This window comes from Amphibalanus amphitrite, unplaced genomic scaffold, assembly GCF_019059575.1.
Source record: "Amphibalanus amphitrite isolate SeventyFive unplaced genomic scaffold, NRLGWU_Aamphi_draft 000826F_arrow, whole genome shotgun sequence".
NCBI lineage: Eukaryota > Metazoa > Arthropoda > Thecostraca > Balanomorpha > Balanidae > Amphibalanus > Amphibalanus amphitrite.
In genome coordinates this window covers 250,670-268,601 of record NW_024882320.1, presented here as the reverse complement: position 1 = coordinate 268,601, position 17,932 = coordinate 250,670, and the positions used below count along the sequence as shown (strand labels likewise).

At 53.5% G+C, this 17,932-nt stretch overlaps 1 protein-coding gene across 9 annotated transcripts; it reads left to right on the top strand.

The window, feature by feature from the left end:
• Positions 1–586: 586 nt before the first annotated feature.
• On the top strand, positions 587–13,403 carry LOC122366716 (translation initiation factor IF-2-like). Of its 9 annotated transcripts, none has more exons than XM_043339247.1 (5): positions 587–604; positions 6,008–6,900; positions 7,764–7,931; positions 12,652–12,790; positions 13,169–13,403. In XM_043339247.1, exons 2-4 carry the CDS (start codon positions 6,145–6,147, stop codon positions 12,784–12,786), a joined length of 1,059 nt encoding a protein of 352 aa, XP_043195182.1. In that variant the 5' UTR covers positions 587–604; positions 6,008–6,144; the 3' UTR covers positions 12,787–12,790; positions 13,169–13,403. The 9 variants fall into 9 exon arrangements, with proteins under 9 accessions (XP_043195182.1, XP_043195179.1, XP_043195178.1 ...); XM_043339244.1 differs by lacking the exon at positions 587–604 and adding an exon at positions 1,264–1,370; XM_043339243.1 differs by lacking the exon at positions 587–604 and adding an exon at positions 1,594–1,642.
• Positions 13,404–17,932: the final 4,529 nt, after the last annotated feature.

The following is a 17,932-nucleotide window of genomic DNA, read 5'->3' as shown; positions in this document are numbered from 1 at the left end:
ACGAGCTGAGATATGACATTACCAAATTATGCGTGGTTGCCTTTTACAAAATAAAATTTATGTGCGGACCCCTAGGAATCTATTGAAATTTATCCCAGCGATAGATTAAAATCTCCTGATCACGATGGTGATAAAATCTAAGCGCGGCAAGCCTAAAAAACTGAGAAATCAAAGATCAAAAATAAGAATCAATTGATTGGCTTTATGACGCATGGCAGACCAAATTGGCGCAAACAATATTTCTGTGTGAATATCGTGGTGTGATATTGTGCTGGTTTTAATCGAATAATCGAAGGTCTATTTGCTCAAATAATCAGAGGGCTGTTCACGGGCCCTGTGTGCGGTCGGACCGCACACAGCCTCCAAGCTCCGCCCACTGCGTCCCTACGTCAGCCTTCCGTCACCGCACACAGCGATCGCTGTGGCCGGTCGGGACTGGCCACAGCGAACCGTCCACCGCACGCAGCCGTGACGTCAGAGCCGCCTACCCATTCCCTACCCCCACGCCTGCTGGACGCTCCGCACACACCGCACGCAGCAGTGTGCGGTGCCCGTGAACACCCCTCTGGTAAGCACATGTCTGATGATGTGCTGATGCTCACCTGTTAGACTCTCCTGTTTCATATCCTCCTCAGGCCCATGTCGTCCCCTATCTCCGCGCGTGTCCACTAACACGAATGACGTCACGCATGTGGGCGGAGCTATGGGCGGAGCCTAACGCACGCGGCAGTCCAAGCCGCCATATTTGAATTTATATTTTAATAGAATCTTGCCGATATTTTGGGTGAAGTCAATTTATATGGATAGCTTGGTGACAGTTTAGCTATACGAATAATAATTTATTATGGATGTGCGTATATTCAGCTTGGAATTGCAATTAAAGTTCCGCACCGCATAGATTCGAACTCGGGACCTTTGGAATACTGCGCGGGCACGCTAACCACTACACTACCGCGACCGCGCGGCGGCCGGCGGCAGAGAGGCTGCGGAGACATGGGGGGACATTTTACGCTTTTGTGAAAAAAGCAAAAGATTTAGCGAAAAACACGTAATAGATAACTTGCAGAAAATTGTCTGCTCTTTCAGACAAGATACTTAGGTTTGATATATCTTGTGCAGACTTCATTCTATAGTGCTTCGAAAATCGCTCATTTACATGGGGATTGAACGGGGCTTCGAGACTTGACTCCAAATGACGTCACGAGCTGACGTCACGAAAAGGTAGAATCGCCGGACGACCCTACCTGGTATATAGGGCCTTGATCCTCCTTCCATCAGATCGAGAAGTAAGGAAACGGTGAATGACAGAGAGTTGCGCCAAGTATTCCACAGCTAGATGCAAGTTGGATTCGCATGGCAGAGTTGCAATAGTGAGTCTGCTATAAGGTAGTCGGTAGAAATGGCAAGTATTTACTTGAGACACTGCTCATAGTCTGTCTCACCTTGTCAACTCACCTCAACCTTGTCGGGTTCCATCCACTACAACAGTCAGTACAGAATTCAAATTGGCTCACAGGATGGTTGAGGATGGGAGGTACCCTGCATCACAAGGCGCGCCAGTTATGCATATGCTGTACAGTACACCATTGCAGTCTTGCCATACATTGAACTGGAATGTTGTGCCACCATTGAGGAGTACATGGTTTGAAACATCATTTTTTCACAGGAGATTATCACAACAATATAACAATTTACTTAGGTACATCTAAACATATTCAACAAGTTTGTCCGGAATGGCATCTGTTAGGCCTCGTTTGAAAGACTGCAGATCTGGAGCAGTGACAACATCAGCAGGAAGACTTCCAGAGGTTAACAAGTCGGTAAATGTGGAGAATTAGTACGGTCTGCTGTTCGAAGATAAAATTTGCACTTCCTTACATTATTTGACATCCGGAATCCAAAAATGATACTCACATGTGGCGGAAATAACCTAAAAAACCTAACCTAACCCAACCAAATGTGAAGAGTAAGTGTTTTATGAGATGGCGTGACACTAATCAGATTGAATTAACTACCGTAAAATGGGGTGTTAAGGGACAGTTTCGAGGTGTTTTGTTATATAACTCAAGAAGGGTTGGAGATAGAAGCATCAAATTGTCAGCGTTTTATGTGGAATTTGGTGCTTTACATGCCTGCCACATTAAAGTTTTTAAGATTTATACCTGCATATTATTTTTTATTATTTTTCATCACTGTCCCTTAGCACCCCAATGTGGGGTGTTAAGGGACACCTATATTATTCCAAGAAATGGTCATCAAATGCCCACAATTGGGGTGTGGAAGGGCACACAATTTATTTATTGAAATGTTTTGCATATTCTGTCACAAAACAAGTCAGGTTCATTCACCACTAATGACCTTTTTAGCCAATTACGTGTAATGCAGTTTACATTTGTGGAAAATGTGCTAATTATACAGTAAACAGAACCAAAAAGTAATCTTCTGTCATCAATTAAAACCCATGTTGAAGCTAGTCACTTGTCATTATGTTGCCCTCTTTGTTTTAGCCTTTTTATGATGACATCACATTTACCTACATCAGTCTCCATTGACCCATCATTGTAAAAGAGAGTGTTGAGATGTTTTGTTACATAACTTAAGATGTGTTAGAGATAAAAGCATGAACTTGCCAGCATTTTATGTGGAATTTGGTGTTTTCCATGCCTACTGAAAGAAAACTTAATGAAATTATATTTAGATATTATTTTCTATTTTTTCTTCCCTGTCCCTTAGCACCCCACATCCACCTCAAAATATGCATGTATCCGGAAAAGAGGAAGAGCATGATGAATGAATGGGTGGATTTGCACAAGCTTTTCAGGAAACATGTGCAATACATGTGACAATACACCTATGCATTCATTTTCCCTGTACACCCACCAGTTTATGTGGTACACACAGAGTTTTGGAGATGTTTCAATTTTGTGAAAATGTAGCATGATTTTCAAATCCATTTTTGAACCAAATCACTTGCATGAAAAACCATACCATTTTGTCCTATGGTCAAGAGCAAAACAGTGTCAACTACCACACTGAAGTTTTTATTGAACCTTCTCAAATTAGGAAGTTAATATGACTCAAAGTTTTTCCCATGCAACTGTCCCTTAACACCCCACTGTCCCTTAACACCCCATTTTACGGTACAATGAAAACGTTAGGTGACGTTGGCCTCTCCGACAGATAATAGATTGTGGTTCAGAATGTTACGTTGACTCGTGACAACAGCAAGGACGATCTACACACTTTGCGGTGCCGTACAAATGACTTCTGTGCAAAGGGTATCACTGTATAACCTCTTATAACTTCTGGTATTTCTGATAGCATTGCCCTAGCTTGAGTATCTGTGTGTTTAAAATGTCATTATGTATTTTGAAGGAAGATAAATTATGTTCTAGGTACCTACCTCTCTTTTTATGACAAGGCTGAGGATGTGTTGAGAGCAGAAAACAACAATTGCCACTTGCCAATGCTGGTGTGGAGCACAGCCATGTGAGACACAGGACTTACAGGCACTACAAAGCTATGCACTGCACCCCAGACACTTCTATGTGAGCACCTATGACACACAGCACATACTGGACAGCTGGGTTCAAGGTTACCACATCAGCTTACAGCTGGCTAAGGAACAGACCACTAATGTCACTGACTTTTAATGGTCATGTCACCACAAGGATAATTAGTCTACATACAAAGCCTCTCCCAAGTCTGAGACAAAAGGTGCTGAGAGGCCCCACACCATCTCAGTGTGCATCCCACAACACCTCTGAAGTCTAGTGAGGCCACCTTACATCGGTGAGATTTCGTGACCTGTCAGCGTGCCTCTTCTCGAGATGGTGGAGGGTCTGGTGATTTCACCAGACAGGTGAACCATCATCTCCAGAGGGGACAGGTGATTGCTGAGAGGACAGCAGAGGTCAGACGTCCCCTCTCATGAAGGTGGACTGTCTGGTGACCTGACCTGTGAGCCCTGCTGACACCTCAGTAGTCATACGTCCCCTCCGGTAACGGTGGTCTGTCTGGTGACCTGACCTGTGACCCCTGCTGACATTTCAGTAGTCACACGTCCCCTCCGGTGACAGTGGTCTGTCTGGTGACCTGACCTGTGACCCCTGATGACACCTCAGTAGTCATACGCCCCCTGCGGTGATGGTGGACGGTCTGGTGACATGACCTGTGACCCCTGCTGACACCTCAGTAGTCATACGTCCCCTCCGGTGACAGTGGTCTGTTTGGTGACCTGACCTGTGACCCCTCCTGACACCTCAGTAGTCATACGTCCCCTCCGGTGACAGTGGTCTGTCTGGTGACCTGACCTGTGACCCCTGCTGACACCTCAGTAGTCATACGTCCCCTCTGGTGACAGTGGTCTGTCTGGTGACCTGACCTGTGACCCTGCTGACACCTCAGTAGTCTCCGGTGACGGTGGACGGTATGGTAATCTGACCTGTGACCCATGATGACCTCGCAGTAGTCACACGTCCCCTCCGGTGACGGTGGTCTGTCTGGTGACCTGACCTGTGACCCCTGCTGACATCTCAGTAGTCACATGTCCCCTCCGGTGACAGTGGTCTGTCTGGTGACCTGACCTGTGACCCCTGATGACATCTCAGTGGTCATACGTCCCCTCCGGTGACGGTTGACGGTCTGGTGACCTGACCTGTGACCCCTGCTGACACCTCAGTAGTCATACGTCCCCTCCGGTAACAGTGGTCTGTCTGGTGACCTGACCTGTGACCCTGCTGACACCTCAGTAGTCATACGTCCCCTCCGGTGACAGTGGTCTGTCTGGTGACCTGACCTGTGACCCTGCTGACACCTCAGTAGTCATACGTCCCCTCCGGTGACAGTGGACTGTCTGGTGACCTGACCTGTGACCCTGCTGACACCTCAGTAGTCATACGTCCCCTCCGGTGACAGTGGTCTGTCTGGTGACCTGACCTGTAACCCCTGCTGACACCTCAGTAGTCTCCGGTGACGGTGAACGGTCTGGTGACCTGACCTGTGACCCCTGCTGACACCTCAGTAGTCTCCGGTGACGGTGGACGGTCTGGTGACCTGACCTGTGACCCCTGCTGACACCTCAGTAGTCATACGTCCCCTCCGGTGACAGTGGTCTGTCTGGTGACCTGACCTGTGACCCCTGCTGACACCTCAGTAGTCATACGTCCCCTCCGGTGACAGTGGACTGTCTGGTGACCTGACCTGTGACCCTGCTGACACCTCAGTAGTCTCCGGTGACGGTGAACGGTCTGGTGACCTGACCTGTGACCCCTGCTGACACCTCAGTAGTCTCCGGTGACGGTGGACGGTCTGGTGACCTGACCTGTGACCCCTGCTGACACCTCAGTAGTCATACGTCCCCTCCGGTGACAGTGGTCTGTCTGGTGACCTGACCTGTGACCCCTGCTGACACCTCAGTAGTCATACGTCCCCTCCGGTGACAGTGGACTGTCTGGTGACCTGACCTGTGACCCTGCTGACACCTCAGTAGTCTCCGGTGACGGTGAACGGTCTGGTGATCTGACCTGTGACCCCTGCTGACACCTCAGTAGTCATACGTCCCCTCCGGTGACAGTGGTCTGTCTGGTGACCTGACCTGTGACCCCTGCTGACATCTCAGTAGTCATACGTCCCCTCCGGTGACAGTGGTCTTTCTGGTGACCTGACCTGTGACCCTGCTGACACCTCAGTAGTCTCCGGTGACGGTGGACGGTCTGGTGATCTGGCCTGTGACCCCTGCTGACATCTCAGTAGTCACACGTCCCCTCCGGTGACAGTGGTCTGTCTGGTGACCTGACCTGTGACCCCTGATGACACCTCAGTAGTCATACGTCCCCTCCGGTGATGGTGGACGGTCTGGTGACATGACCTGTGATGTGACCCCTGCTGACACCTCAGTAGTCATACGTCCCCTCCGGTGACAGTGGACTGTCTGGTGACATATACGAGTAGCTTGGAGTATCCCGATATGTGTAGCTCTGAAAACTGACGGCTTTCTCTTTCTCAGGTGCGGCTGATAGACGGCATGCTGCTTCCCGGGTGATCGGGCGCCTCTCCGGAGTCCGGCTGCGTGGTCGTACTTAGTCGACCTACCTCGTTGGCCACCGATGCACCTCCTGTCGGGAATTACACATTGTCGGGGCGATGTCGTGGTCTGCCGGTGAAGAGGCGCCGCCGCCGCCGCCGCCGCCGCTGGCCGTGGCGTCCTCGTCCTCAAACGGCGGCACCGCCGTACCGGCGGACATCCCCGACTGCGTGCTGTCTGAGCTGTGGGCGGCACACTCGGACGGCGTCGGCTCGCCGCTGATCGACATCTACACGGAGACGGACTGCTCGTCCCAGGTGTCTGATGAGGAGGCGTCTGCAGGCGGCGGCGTCGCCTTCACGGAGCTAATCGAGGTGATTGAGGATGGTGACTGCGGCGCCGTCTCCGGGACCGGCAGACTCATCTGGGTTGTGGAGAATGACGTGACGAAGGCTGGTGAGTTGAAGACGAGCCGCTCATCACCGCCACAACGGGCTGCGGAAGTGAATTGCACCCGGTCTGCCGCAGCGCCGAGCAATCTCGTCAGCCAGCGAGGCCGCGCGAAGGAGATATCTGGCCCTCCGAGATCGCCGGTGACGCCGAAGAGACGCACCCCGGACGTCGAATCAGCCTGTGACCGCAAGTCTGTGCCGCGATCAGTGAACGCTGACGTGGTAGCTCCGGTGCAGGCCTGCGCCGGAGCTACCGCGACTGTCGAGCCGCCGCCTTGCGCTGACGGCACTGGCACGGTGTCGGGACGGGTGTGCGGTGTGTCAGCCGGCGGGGACGGTTCGGAGACCGAGCTGCGTGTGCCGACTGACCGGACGGGCCTTCCAGCGCTGACGCCGGAACAGCGGCGCCGCATAAGCTACCAGGTATGTACCGACTGTCTTACGTTGTTATGGTGTCTTCTGTATTTATTTATATTGGTGAATTTGCATTACTGCTTCGTAAACGGACCTGTAAACCCTGCAGCCTATCGTAAAACAATGTTTGCAAGGAACAGCTAATTGTGTTAAACATGATGTTTTTACACAAAGCTCTCGGGCCTAAAGGAATGAATAAACTGTTTTCCGGCCGTTGCCGCCGCCCTCATTATAACCTCACCTTACAATGCTGTATGTCGTCATAACATGGTCATAAGTGCCAAACAAACAGAAACACAAAAGTGCTCAAGCTGTCAAAGTTAAGCCACCCATTTTGCATATACTTGTGTGATTGATAAAGCAACAGATCATGTCCGTCTGTCCTTCATTTCTTCTCCCTGTCTCTTCTCCCTGTCCACTGCCTCTCTCTCTCTCTCTCTCTCTCTCTCTCTCTCTCTCTCTCTCTCTCTCTCTCTCTCTCTCTCTCTCTCTCTCTCTCTCTCTCTCTCTCTCTCTCTCTCCTCTCTCTCTCTCTCTCTCTCTCTCTCTCTCTCTCTCTCTCTCTCTCTCTCTCTCTCTCTCCTCTCTCTCTCTCTCTCTCTCTCTCTCTCTCTCTCCTCTCTCTCTCTCTCTCTCTCTCTCTCTCCTCTCTCTCTCTCTCTCTCTCTCTCTCTCTCTCTCTCTCTCTCTCTCTCTCTCTCTCTCTCTCTCTCTCTCTCTCTCTCTCTCTCTCTCTCTCTCTCTCTCTCTCTCTCTCTCTCTCTCTCTCTCTCTCTCTCTCTCTCTCTCTCTCTCTCTCTCTCTCTCTCTCTCGATCCCTGTGTAATTATATAATTCACTTTGTAAATGAATGAAACACAATCTTTTCCCAGGGCATTTGGGAGGCAACAAGACAAGGACTGTCACCAAGGCTGAAGTCGTTCTGGGTGCGTGTCCTGGAGAGACGCGATGGGAAGCCGAAGAACGCCAAACAGCGAGCGGCTTTGTCCCGGAAAGCCGACGCACTGCGCCGAGATTTTGCCAGAGGACATTTTAGGAAGGTGTGTATTCTGACTCGATTGCACATACCGTGGGTAAAGCACCGATAATATGCAATGTATAAACCCAGGTCATGACGTTTATTTAAAAACACGTGCAAGTAAAAGGGAGAAGAAGAAAAACATCAGAATGACAACACGGATTATGACTGTCGGGGGACACACTGAGGGCAGATGACGCTGCCTTGTAGGCTAGCGCAAGGAAAAGAGTAAGAGGTGTTAATGTTGTTAGAGGAGAGAATGCTAGTGTTTCAGTATTAGGCTAGCGACTGAACAGCGCTACCAGACCAGGGGTGCTCCAAAAGCAGACCGGCTCCCGAGCCGCAGGTACGCGTACAGGGGAACGCCTCCACAAGGGCGGGAAATGCCTACTCTTGGCCATCCGCAGGCCCAAGCAGCAGCGACAGTGCGTCTCCCGCCGCCATTAATCAGCTGCAGTACCGACCAGGTCCGCGCATGTACTTGGCGAATATTAGTATTGGATTTTTTGCGCTTTCGTTCCCCACAACTGACTGGCACAAATAAGAAATGGCACATGTTACCAAGTGGCCATGTACCCTATGCCATCATGCAAAGCTTTAAATATGTCCTTGGCTCCTTGTGCTAATTTTGTTGCAACATTGTTCTATATTGTATGGTTTCTCCATCTTCATTCTGATTATATGGCTTGTTGTTCTCGATTATAATGCGATATGTTTAACTTCTAATGAATTAAGATATGATAAACACTGGCAAAGGTCAGAACAAGCTTTGATGATGTTGACACAAGAGCATAAAACACACACGAAGTCCACAACCATCAGTAATGCGAAAGTAATCAGTGTCCTAACTCCTGGTGCTCACCTATTGCAAAAAATAAGAATACAATTATGAAGATATCGACGCATTTTAACCCCATCCCGGTTCTATAAACCGGACAAGTTGGAAGCGAGGCTGGCGAGCCACGCCGAGCCTCGCGGGCCGCCGACCATGAACTGTTTTTGTTTGTTTTTTTTTTGCTTTTTATCGGAAAAAATGCGGTAGAGATAGAATACCCACAGTTTTGCATAGTAAACAGTCGGTGGGACATTATAGGCTGGCGCGCCACAAACCACTTCTAGAGCCAGAACCCCCATATATGTCCGCCGTTTAATCGTCAGAAAACGTGACGTGGTTTGAAAGGGTGGAGATGTTGTCCGACCTCTGTTGCTCTCCTTTGACCATGGCCTAAAACCGAATCATTTTCCTTCTCCTAGGCATGTGCTGGAGCTCATCAGTGCACTTCCGCATCCTGTTCCTACCGGACCTCGGCCCCATACCGATACGACATGTCACCATCAGGCGACGACAGAGGCGGACCCCGGGTGTCCCGCGACGCCAGTGCCGGACCAGCGAGAGGCGGACCCCGGGTGTCCTGCGACGCCAGTGCCGAACCAGCGAGAGGCGGACCCCGGGTGTCCTGCGACGGCAGTGCCAGACCAGCGAGAGGCGGACCCCGGGTGTCCTGCGACGGCAGTGCCAGACCAGCGAGAGGCGGACCCCGGGTGTCCTGCGACGCCAGTGCCGGACCAGCGAGAGGCGGACCCCGGGTGTCCTGCGACGGCAGTGCCGGACCAGCGAGAGGCGGACCCCGGGTGTCCTGCGACGGCAGTGCCGGACCAGCGAGAGGCGGGGCCGTCGACTTTCACGTTTCAGCTCGATGAAAAGGAGGTCAAACAGGTATTTGTCGGACGTAATCTGAAGAAAGATTGACCCTCAACGCTGGCGACGGCGTTCTGCCGAAGCACTCCCGGGCCGAAATGCGTACTGGCCGTCCGTCGACGGCGAATCAAGAAGCTGTGGTCGCGTAAGAGGGGTGCTGCGTTTTTCACCTGCTTCGCCACATGTCGCTTCCCCTCGTGCAGTTCGTACTCTTTCTCAATTCAACATACGCCGTCGGTAGGGGAACCGCTGACTGTGCGCTGCACGACGTACGGCACGCCGAGCACGGCGCATCAGCTGCAGCACGCCCACCGGTACCTCAGCGGAGAGCGGCGACGGGAGACTGCTGAGCGCGTGGAAGATCGCGGAGCGTACCGTGTGTCGCAAGATATGCTGATGCAGGCACCGGACTGCGAGCTCGCGGACGGAAATATCACCGAGGCGCCACCTCGCCACATCCTGCGCCAAGCGGCACACGAGCGTCGGGTGGCCGAGCGCCACTCGACGAACTGGACTGAAGACCTGGCGGCGACGATGGCTATATCACGAGCCGAGGATCTGACTAGTAAAGTCGTGAAGGGTGGCATCCATCTCATCGGGAGGGCACCGGTCGTGGTACACCTCTACAGGGAGCACTTCTTCCGGCGATACCATCTGGCTCCGAGGACGCTCCACCTCGATGCCACGGGCTCTGTCACCCGCCAAGTCGGCGAGAAACGGCCATATTTGTACGCGCTCATCGCCGAGAGCCCTGACACCGACAGGAGTTTTCCGCTAGCCCACCTGCTGGCGGAAAGCCACAATGTGCCCACTATCTCGCATTTCCTGGCACAGGTGGCCCATGGATACAAACTCGTGACCAGGGTCCCTCTCACGCCTCCAAGGGTGGTCACGGACTTCAGTTGGGCGCTTATACACGCTGTGTCGGAGGCGATCGTCAAGACCACAACCGAAGCGTACCTCGAGGCCTGCTGGCAAAGCCTCACAGACCCTACGAAGCAGCCCAAGACTCTCGTAAGTCTCTGCGGTGCCCACCTGTTGCACAGTTTCGCGCACACCCTGAAGAGCAAAGGAGTGGCTGCAGAGGCAAGACCTGGCTTCATGTGGCTCTTCGCCAGCATGCAGCAGGCCACCTCGCTGCAAACTCTAGACACAACGTACAAGCGACTCTGTGTCCTGGCCCTGTCGAGGAGCAAGTGCGCCGTGGAGCTGCCGGAAGTCACGCGCGTAGACTATGGAACAGACGACCGCCAAGAAACCGAGGCGCCGCTGGAGGCAGCCGAAGACGCGCCAGCCCGGAGGACCTACCGCGCGCGGACCGCGTTCGGGCGTCACTTCGAGGACATCACTAACGGAGTCAAGTGCAGCCTGCAGACGGACGGGGAAGCCAGCGATGTCCCCAACAAGTACTTCTGCCCTGGCCTGGTAGAGTACTTGCTGGGGGCTGTCATGCCGCTCACTCCACTTTGGAGTCAAGTGATCTCGGCTGCCGTGGTGACCAACGCGGCAGTCGAGTCACACTTCAAGGTCGTCAAAAAACAGATGCTGCAGGGACGCACTCGACTGCAGCCAGGCGACTTTGTGCGAGTCCTGCTGAAGGACACGGCTGCCCGCATGAAGGCGGCTTTGATCCCGAGCCGGCCTGTCCTCAGGGGCCGGAAAAGGAAGGCAGCAGAAGGGCTGTTTCATCCTGAAACCCAGGAGGAATGCTGGGCCAAGCGCCGCACGAGTGACAAGCCCACGTGGTATGCTCGTACTAAGCCACCGCTGGACTTGGCCCCCGAGACGGCCCCTGCCCAAGCGACGAAACCGGCCCCCAAGACGGCCCCAGCCCCGGCGACCAAATCGGTCCCTGAGCGAGCACCGTCAGCCGCCACCGCAGCAGAGCGTGGACCGTCAGTCACGGTCCCTGAGCGAGCACCGTCAGCCGCCACCGCAGCAGAGCGTGGACCGTCAGCCACGGTCCCTGAGCGAGCACCGTCAGCCGCCACCGCAGCAGAGCGTGGACCGTCAGTCACGGTCCCTGAGCGAGCACCGTCAGCCGCCACCGCAGCAGAGCGTGGACCGTCAGCCACGGTCCCTGAGCGAGCACCGTCAGCCGCCACCGCAGCAGAGCGTGGACCGTCAGCCACGGTCCCTGAGCGAGCCAGCGGACGAGCGCCGTCAGCCGCCACCGCAGGGCGTCCCAAAGGACGGGCGCCGTCAGCCGCCACCTCAGGGCGTCCCAAAGGACGGCCGCTGCGAACAGGACAACCACCGAAGCGCAGACCCTGGCTGACCGCGGAGGACATCGATCTGTTCTGCGAGTCCATATCATCTCCGCAGGTGCTGGCACTGTCGGTGTACTGGTATGGTGCTCTCAGGACACCCTGTCGACGCTGCACCACAGAATCGATGAGGCAGTTCGCCACAGCGAACACGTGGTTGTTGCCACTGAATATTGGCAATCACCGGGTCCTCTTCGTAGTGGATTGGCGCCGTCAAGTGGTGCTGTTCTTCGACTCCATGGGCTGTTGGCCATCCGGAGCCTACACAGAGGCAGTGCAGCTCCTCATGGAGGCGACGCAGCCCCATCTCAAGTGGACCAGCTGGCGCCTGGTGGTGCCCGAGACTCCGCAGCAGACGGACACGTGGAGCTGCGGCTACAGAGTTTGCTGGCTGGCACTCGCGGCGGCCACTGGCAGCACTACGCCGTACTCTTCTGATGCTGAAGAAAACGTGCTCGCTCGGATACAGGTGCAAATTCAAATTGACCGTCCCATTTCAGACGCGAGTGTACTAATCGCAAACTTTCAAAGCGTATGTCCTTTATGAGACCTTTTAGAGTGTCGTTTATATATAAACTGCATAAACTTCCTTTAATAGTTTTCGTCATTTCACCTAGTATCATTTGTGTCATTGTACAGCTGTCATCTATTCTGTTCTCAGTAGCCAGGGGATAACCAGGTTGGCTGGTGCCAAAAGACAGATTTCGAGGGCTCCCGACTCAATTTAGTTATCTTAAGTGTTTCCCTATGTTGAGCTGAGTTTTTCTTTGTTACAGAAGGCGACAAAGCTTGCCAACGCGCCATCAGCCTGTCGGTGTGCGGAAGCGCAGGTTGTCGGTGTGCGGCCGCAGTCACTCAGACGACTGAGAGTGGCAACACCGGCCAACCTCTACCTGGCTGCTCTCCGCTGATACGGTACGTTTTCATTGGTTGTAATACAATTATACCAACACTTGGAGAACATTTAAAACGGTACCGACAACGAAGTTTTACATACACTGATGCTGATATTCTGCCCCCTGTCCGTCGACTCGGTACCCGGAGCTGTTTTCCTTCAGTCCGATATAGACACCTGGTGTCAGCTGTTGCTTTCGACGTGATCCGTTTCAAGATTGTCTTTGACTTATAGACAGAGCTTCCTTGTCATGGAAAAGTAATAAGTTAATTTCCATTTTGTCGCCTGCTTTCCGTACTACCTGCTTCCATCTACTACTACCTTGTATGATCTTAGCGGAATGCCGACCCACTGCTATCTCTCTGTATGTTCGTGACGCCGCTTCCGTGTTCCGGCAGCTGGATCGGAGCGTCGCCGCCGCCGTCCGACTGGTGGCATCGCGCCAGAGCTGCACCGACGCAGTGCTGGCCCTGCTGCTCGACACGGCCGCGCTGCTGCGAAGTCGACTCATTGGCCGGATCCACTGTGTGCCTGCTGATGCTCACCCGCCGGCAGCCGGCGGTCACGGCCTGGTGGCGGCACGGCGGCGCCGACCTGACTCAGTGTCACCAGGGCAGGTAGTGTTTTGGACCACCTGATCAATGACGAGTGTGGGCGGACATATCGCTTGTGCCGCGGTATTGAGCGCCTAGAGTTGGTGCGAGAAGAGCTGGTCAGTATGTGTATGTGCTGATATCAAGTGCCGGTGGTGGCTGTTATTGGAGAACCAGCTGGCCAGCTGCAGTGTCTCTGAACGCGCCGCTGAATGCCGCCGAGTCGGCTGCATAGCTTATATCTATCAGCTGCATACGGTGGACTGCTGACTGTTGTCCACAAGGTACCGCCGTCTTTCGGTTGGCTGTTCGTCACAAACGCGGTAATTTTCGTGACGAATGCCGACGCGGCGCGTGTTTCTCATATCGAGTAACTTCTCACAGTGTGAAGTGAATATCGTCGGCCACAGATAACAGTAGAACTGGATTGGAAACAGAATATTGGCAGTTGCAGTAAGAGGCCGAATGTTTTTATGCGACGGGGCCAAAATGGGATTCTCGCGTGCAGCTGAATGGATAATTTGTGTGTTGTGTATTGCAAGAAATCGTCATTTTTGTGTTTTGTCGTTTACATTTAAAATCGAAGCTACCAATGTTGCTTTCATTTGCTTAGAAATTAAAGTATTTCACTTTTAATTTGATCATTTAGAGGGCACAGCACAATGCGTGGTGTTTTCTTTTGAAAAATTGTGGTGCAAAGCCTTACATACGTATACCTAGGTACATCAACAATGGAGAAGGGGAATGAGCGGTAAAAAAGTGCCGTTCTGGCTACAACCCAACGAACCAAGAGGAACAAGAGATGTCTCACATGCCACCTATTCGCTTCTCTCACCGAAACATCTCTATGGGCTCAGTGGGTTGGCGCCATGGGTCACCGTGACCGGGCTGAGTGGGATCAGGACTATTCCGCTGTGTGTGAGCTGCATTTCAGAAAGGAAGATTTCGAAGATGATCGGTCATTTCGCACCGGCATGCAGAGACAGCGCCGTCGGCTCAAGAGCGGCGCAGTCCTGTCAGTATTAACCAGCGTGGATTACGCGATGCCCCCTGTGCACGAGCGGCCAGCGAAACCAGCCATGGCATCCGCACGCCACTCACACCAGAAGCAGGTTATGAAGGGCCAGACCGATGCGTTCTTCACGAATGACAATATCAGCTATCAGGTGGCAACTACAACTGGTCGAGTGTCCGACAGTTCCCGGAGAATGAGGCGGTACTCCAAAGTCGAATTAAGGGCCTCAGATGGTGGTCACTGGTCACGTTTCAGCCCCGCCGACGCCTCCGCCCGAATGGCACCATCACAGCAGGAGTGACAGCAGGATGGTGCTCTTGTCATCCAGGAGCTAGTGGCCGCGGTGGCGAAATCCACTGAAATGGAGGACCTGGATGACAGCGCCAAGGCCTCCCTGGGACACAGCTCCGGCGCCTTGGCACGCTCGGCCACCAGGCGTGACAAGTAACGTTGCCTCCGCCAGCGTGCTGATCAATCATGGGGCTACGCCGCTGGAGGTACGACTGGAGAAAGACGAGGAAGACATCGACCTCACCGTGAGGATCTGCCATATTTGGAGGCAACTGCCGAAGACGGAAGCTAACAGGAACCAGCTGCTGGTCTGCGATCAACCAAGAAGTGACGCAGAATTGACGAAGATAGTCGTAAAACGGGATGTCGAACTGACCGGAACCCATTTGCAATCATAGCCACGACGTCCTTAGGAGCCTCCTTCCAGAGATGTATGCGACGGTTTTCAATCTATTTGCTGGAAAGTGTGGAAACATGGCAACTGATAAGTGAGGCAGACACTCAAGACAGTGCTGTCCATCGAAAGTCAGGAAGCAGACACCCCAGCCACTGGTGCAACCCGATCGAGGAGCGACAAGAGGCCAAAGTTCAGCAGGATCAAGAAGATGTAAGGCGGGGAAGTAAGGTCGCTGATGAAATTGGGAGGGCAGGCGAAGCGAAGTGACACTTGAAGGGGTGTTTTGTGACGTTGGTTTGAATTGTGACGTTTGGATGGCTCGTTGTGACAGGACTGGTGTCGATGAGCATGTAAATAAAGAGAGCAAACTCCCATGTAAAAGTGCTTTTTGTGGATGAGAGTGAGGAATCATTATAATCAAATCAGTGGCATACGTTCCCTCACTACGGTGAGGAAAGTGCAGCAACGTTTAGTAAAATAAGTTGCCGTTATGCAAAAATGCAACAATAAACACGAGCACGGCTAGATTGCTTCTTTATAAGTTTCATTCACATAAACCAATTTTTTTTTTTGTTGCCTGTGAGAGGAGATATCGAAGTCTAGGCACGAAACATTCGGTTCTGTTTTCGGCCTCTTACTGCAGCCACCGGAATCCTGTTTCCAATCCAGTACTACTGTTATCTGTGCGTCGGCTTATTGTAGACTGCTCATGTACGAGTTTGATCTGTGGTGGGGATGACGGACTGTTGGCTCTTATAATCACCGAGAGCGTTCCGCCGGCTTGCGCGCGTGGATCTCACCGCGCCTGGAGACGCTGCGGCCGATGCTGATGCGCGGCTGTCTGGTGATAACCAAGCGCGGCTAGATGATCTGCGAACTGCTTTCTACGCACGAGACGGTGCTACTCGAGCTGGACGCCAGCGCCGGCGCCGGCACTCATCTGCTAGAGCGTATAAACTTAACAGCGTGTCCGTGGGCAAGTTGTTCGAGCGCTCGGTGACCTGAATTTGGAGGAGCGGGAGTCTACCCTGGCGCTCCCGAACTACCGGCTCACCAAGAAGCCGCACCTGGCCGTGGTGGCGCACATTTTCGCAACGTTCGGCTACTCGTCTCAGCTGAGCTGGACCGGCGCAGGCTCTCCGATGTGGCACTGATGTCGCACTGTGAGCTGAGCTTGGGTGCCTGGAGTCGTTCGGTGGAGCACGACCCGGGCCTGCGTGCTGTACTGCTAGAGAGGCCGCGGGTCGCTGGACTCTATGTGATGAATGTGTGTGAGCGCGTTCCGCGGCTGCCTTCGGCAGCGATGCGCTGACTCGCTGCCGTCACTGACTCGCTCAGCACCCAGCTGAGCTCGCTGATACTCATGCTCTCAGGACTGTTCGCCTCTAAGACGTTGCGCGTGCAATCACCATGCAGCGATGGTAGCTGATGTGTCCGCTTGAGTAGGACAAAGTGATGCACTTGAACATACTCGTTCTGTTCTCTGCTATGTTCTGTTCACGTTCTGTTGGTGCGCGGTACCGGCCGTGCCGACTGCACCGCGTGCCAAGACGGCGTGTCGCGTCGCGGACGTGGCGTTTCTACTGCGGCTTGCAGTCTTGCGGATTGAGGTGGACAAGTCTGACGTTAAAGCTGATCTCGGGCGCTGGAGGTCGTGAGCATTAATGGCATGCCCTGCAAATGATAAATAAATATTGTTTTCCTTTCGCTTGCGTTTGGCTCTTATCAGCCCATATTCTCGCTGGAGACTGTGTCCAGTCCGGCGACCTCAAATGACTGATGACTTACAGGCCAGGTCGCGTGAGGTCATAAGACGCGTGAGGTCATCAGGGGTCACGGGTCATGTCACCAGACCGTCAACCGTCACCGGAGGGGACGTATGACTACTGAGATGTCAGCAGGGGTCACAGGTCATGTTACCAGGCAGACCACTGTCACCGGAGGGGACGTATGACTACTGAGATGTCAGCAGGGGTCACAGGTCAGGTCACCAGACAGACCACTGTCACCGGAGGGGACGTGTGACTACTGATGTGTCATCAGGGGTCACAGGTCAGGTCACCAGACAGACCACTGTCACCGGAGGGGACGTGTGACTACTGAGATGTCAGCAGGAGTCAGGCCAGATCACCAGACCGTTCACCGTCACCGGAGACTACTGAGGTGTCAGCAGGGGTCACAGGTCAGGTCACCAGACCGTCCACCATCACCGGAGGGGACGTATGACTACTGAGGTGTCATCAGGGGTCACAGGTCAGGTCACCAGACAGACCACTGTCACCGGAGGGGACGTGTGACTACTGAGGTGTCAGCAGGGGTCACAGGTCAGGTCACCAGACCGACCACTGTCACCGGAGGGGACGTATGACTACTGAGGTGTCAGCAGGGTCACAGGTCAGGTCACCAGACAGACCACTGTTACCGGAGGGGACGTGTGACTACTGCGAGGTCATCATGGGTCACAGGTCAGATCGCCAGACCGTCCACCGTCACCGGAGACTACTGAGGTGTCAGCAGGGTCACAGGTCAGGTCACCAGACAGACCACTGTCACCGGAGGGGACGTATGACTACTGAGATGTCAGCAGGGGTCATAGGTCATGTCACCAGACAGACCACTGTCACCGGAGGGGATGTTTGACTACTGAGATGTCAGCAGGGGTCACCAGACAGACCACTGTCACCGGAGGGGACGTATGACTACTGAGATGTCAGCAGGGGTCACAGGTCATGTCACCAGACCGTCCACCATCACCGGAGGGGACGTATGACTACTGAGGTGTCATCAGGGGTCACAGGTCAGGTCACCAGACAGACCACTTTCACCGGAGAGGACGTATGACTACTGAGGTGTCAGCAGGGGTCAC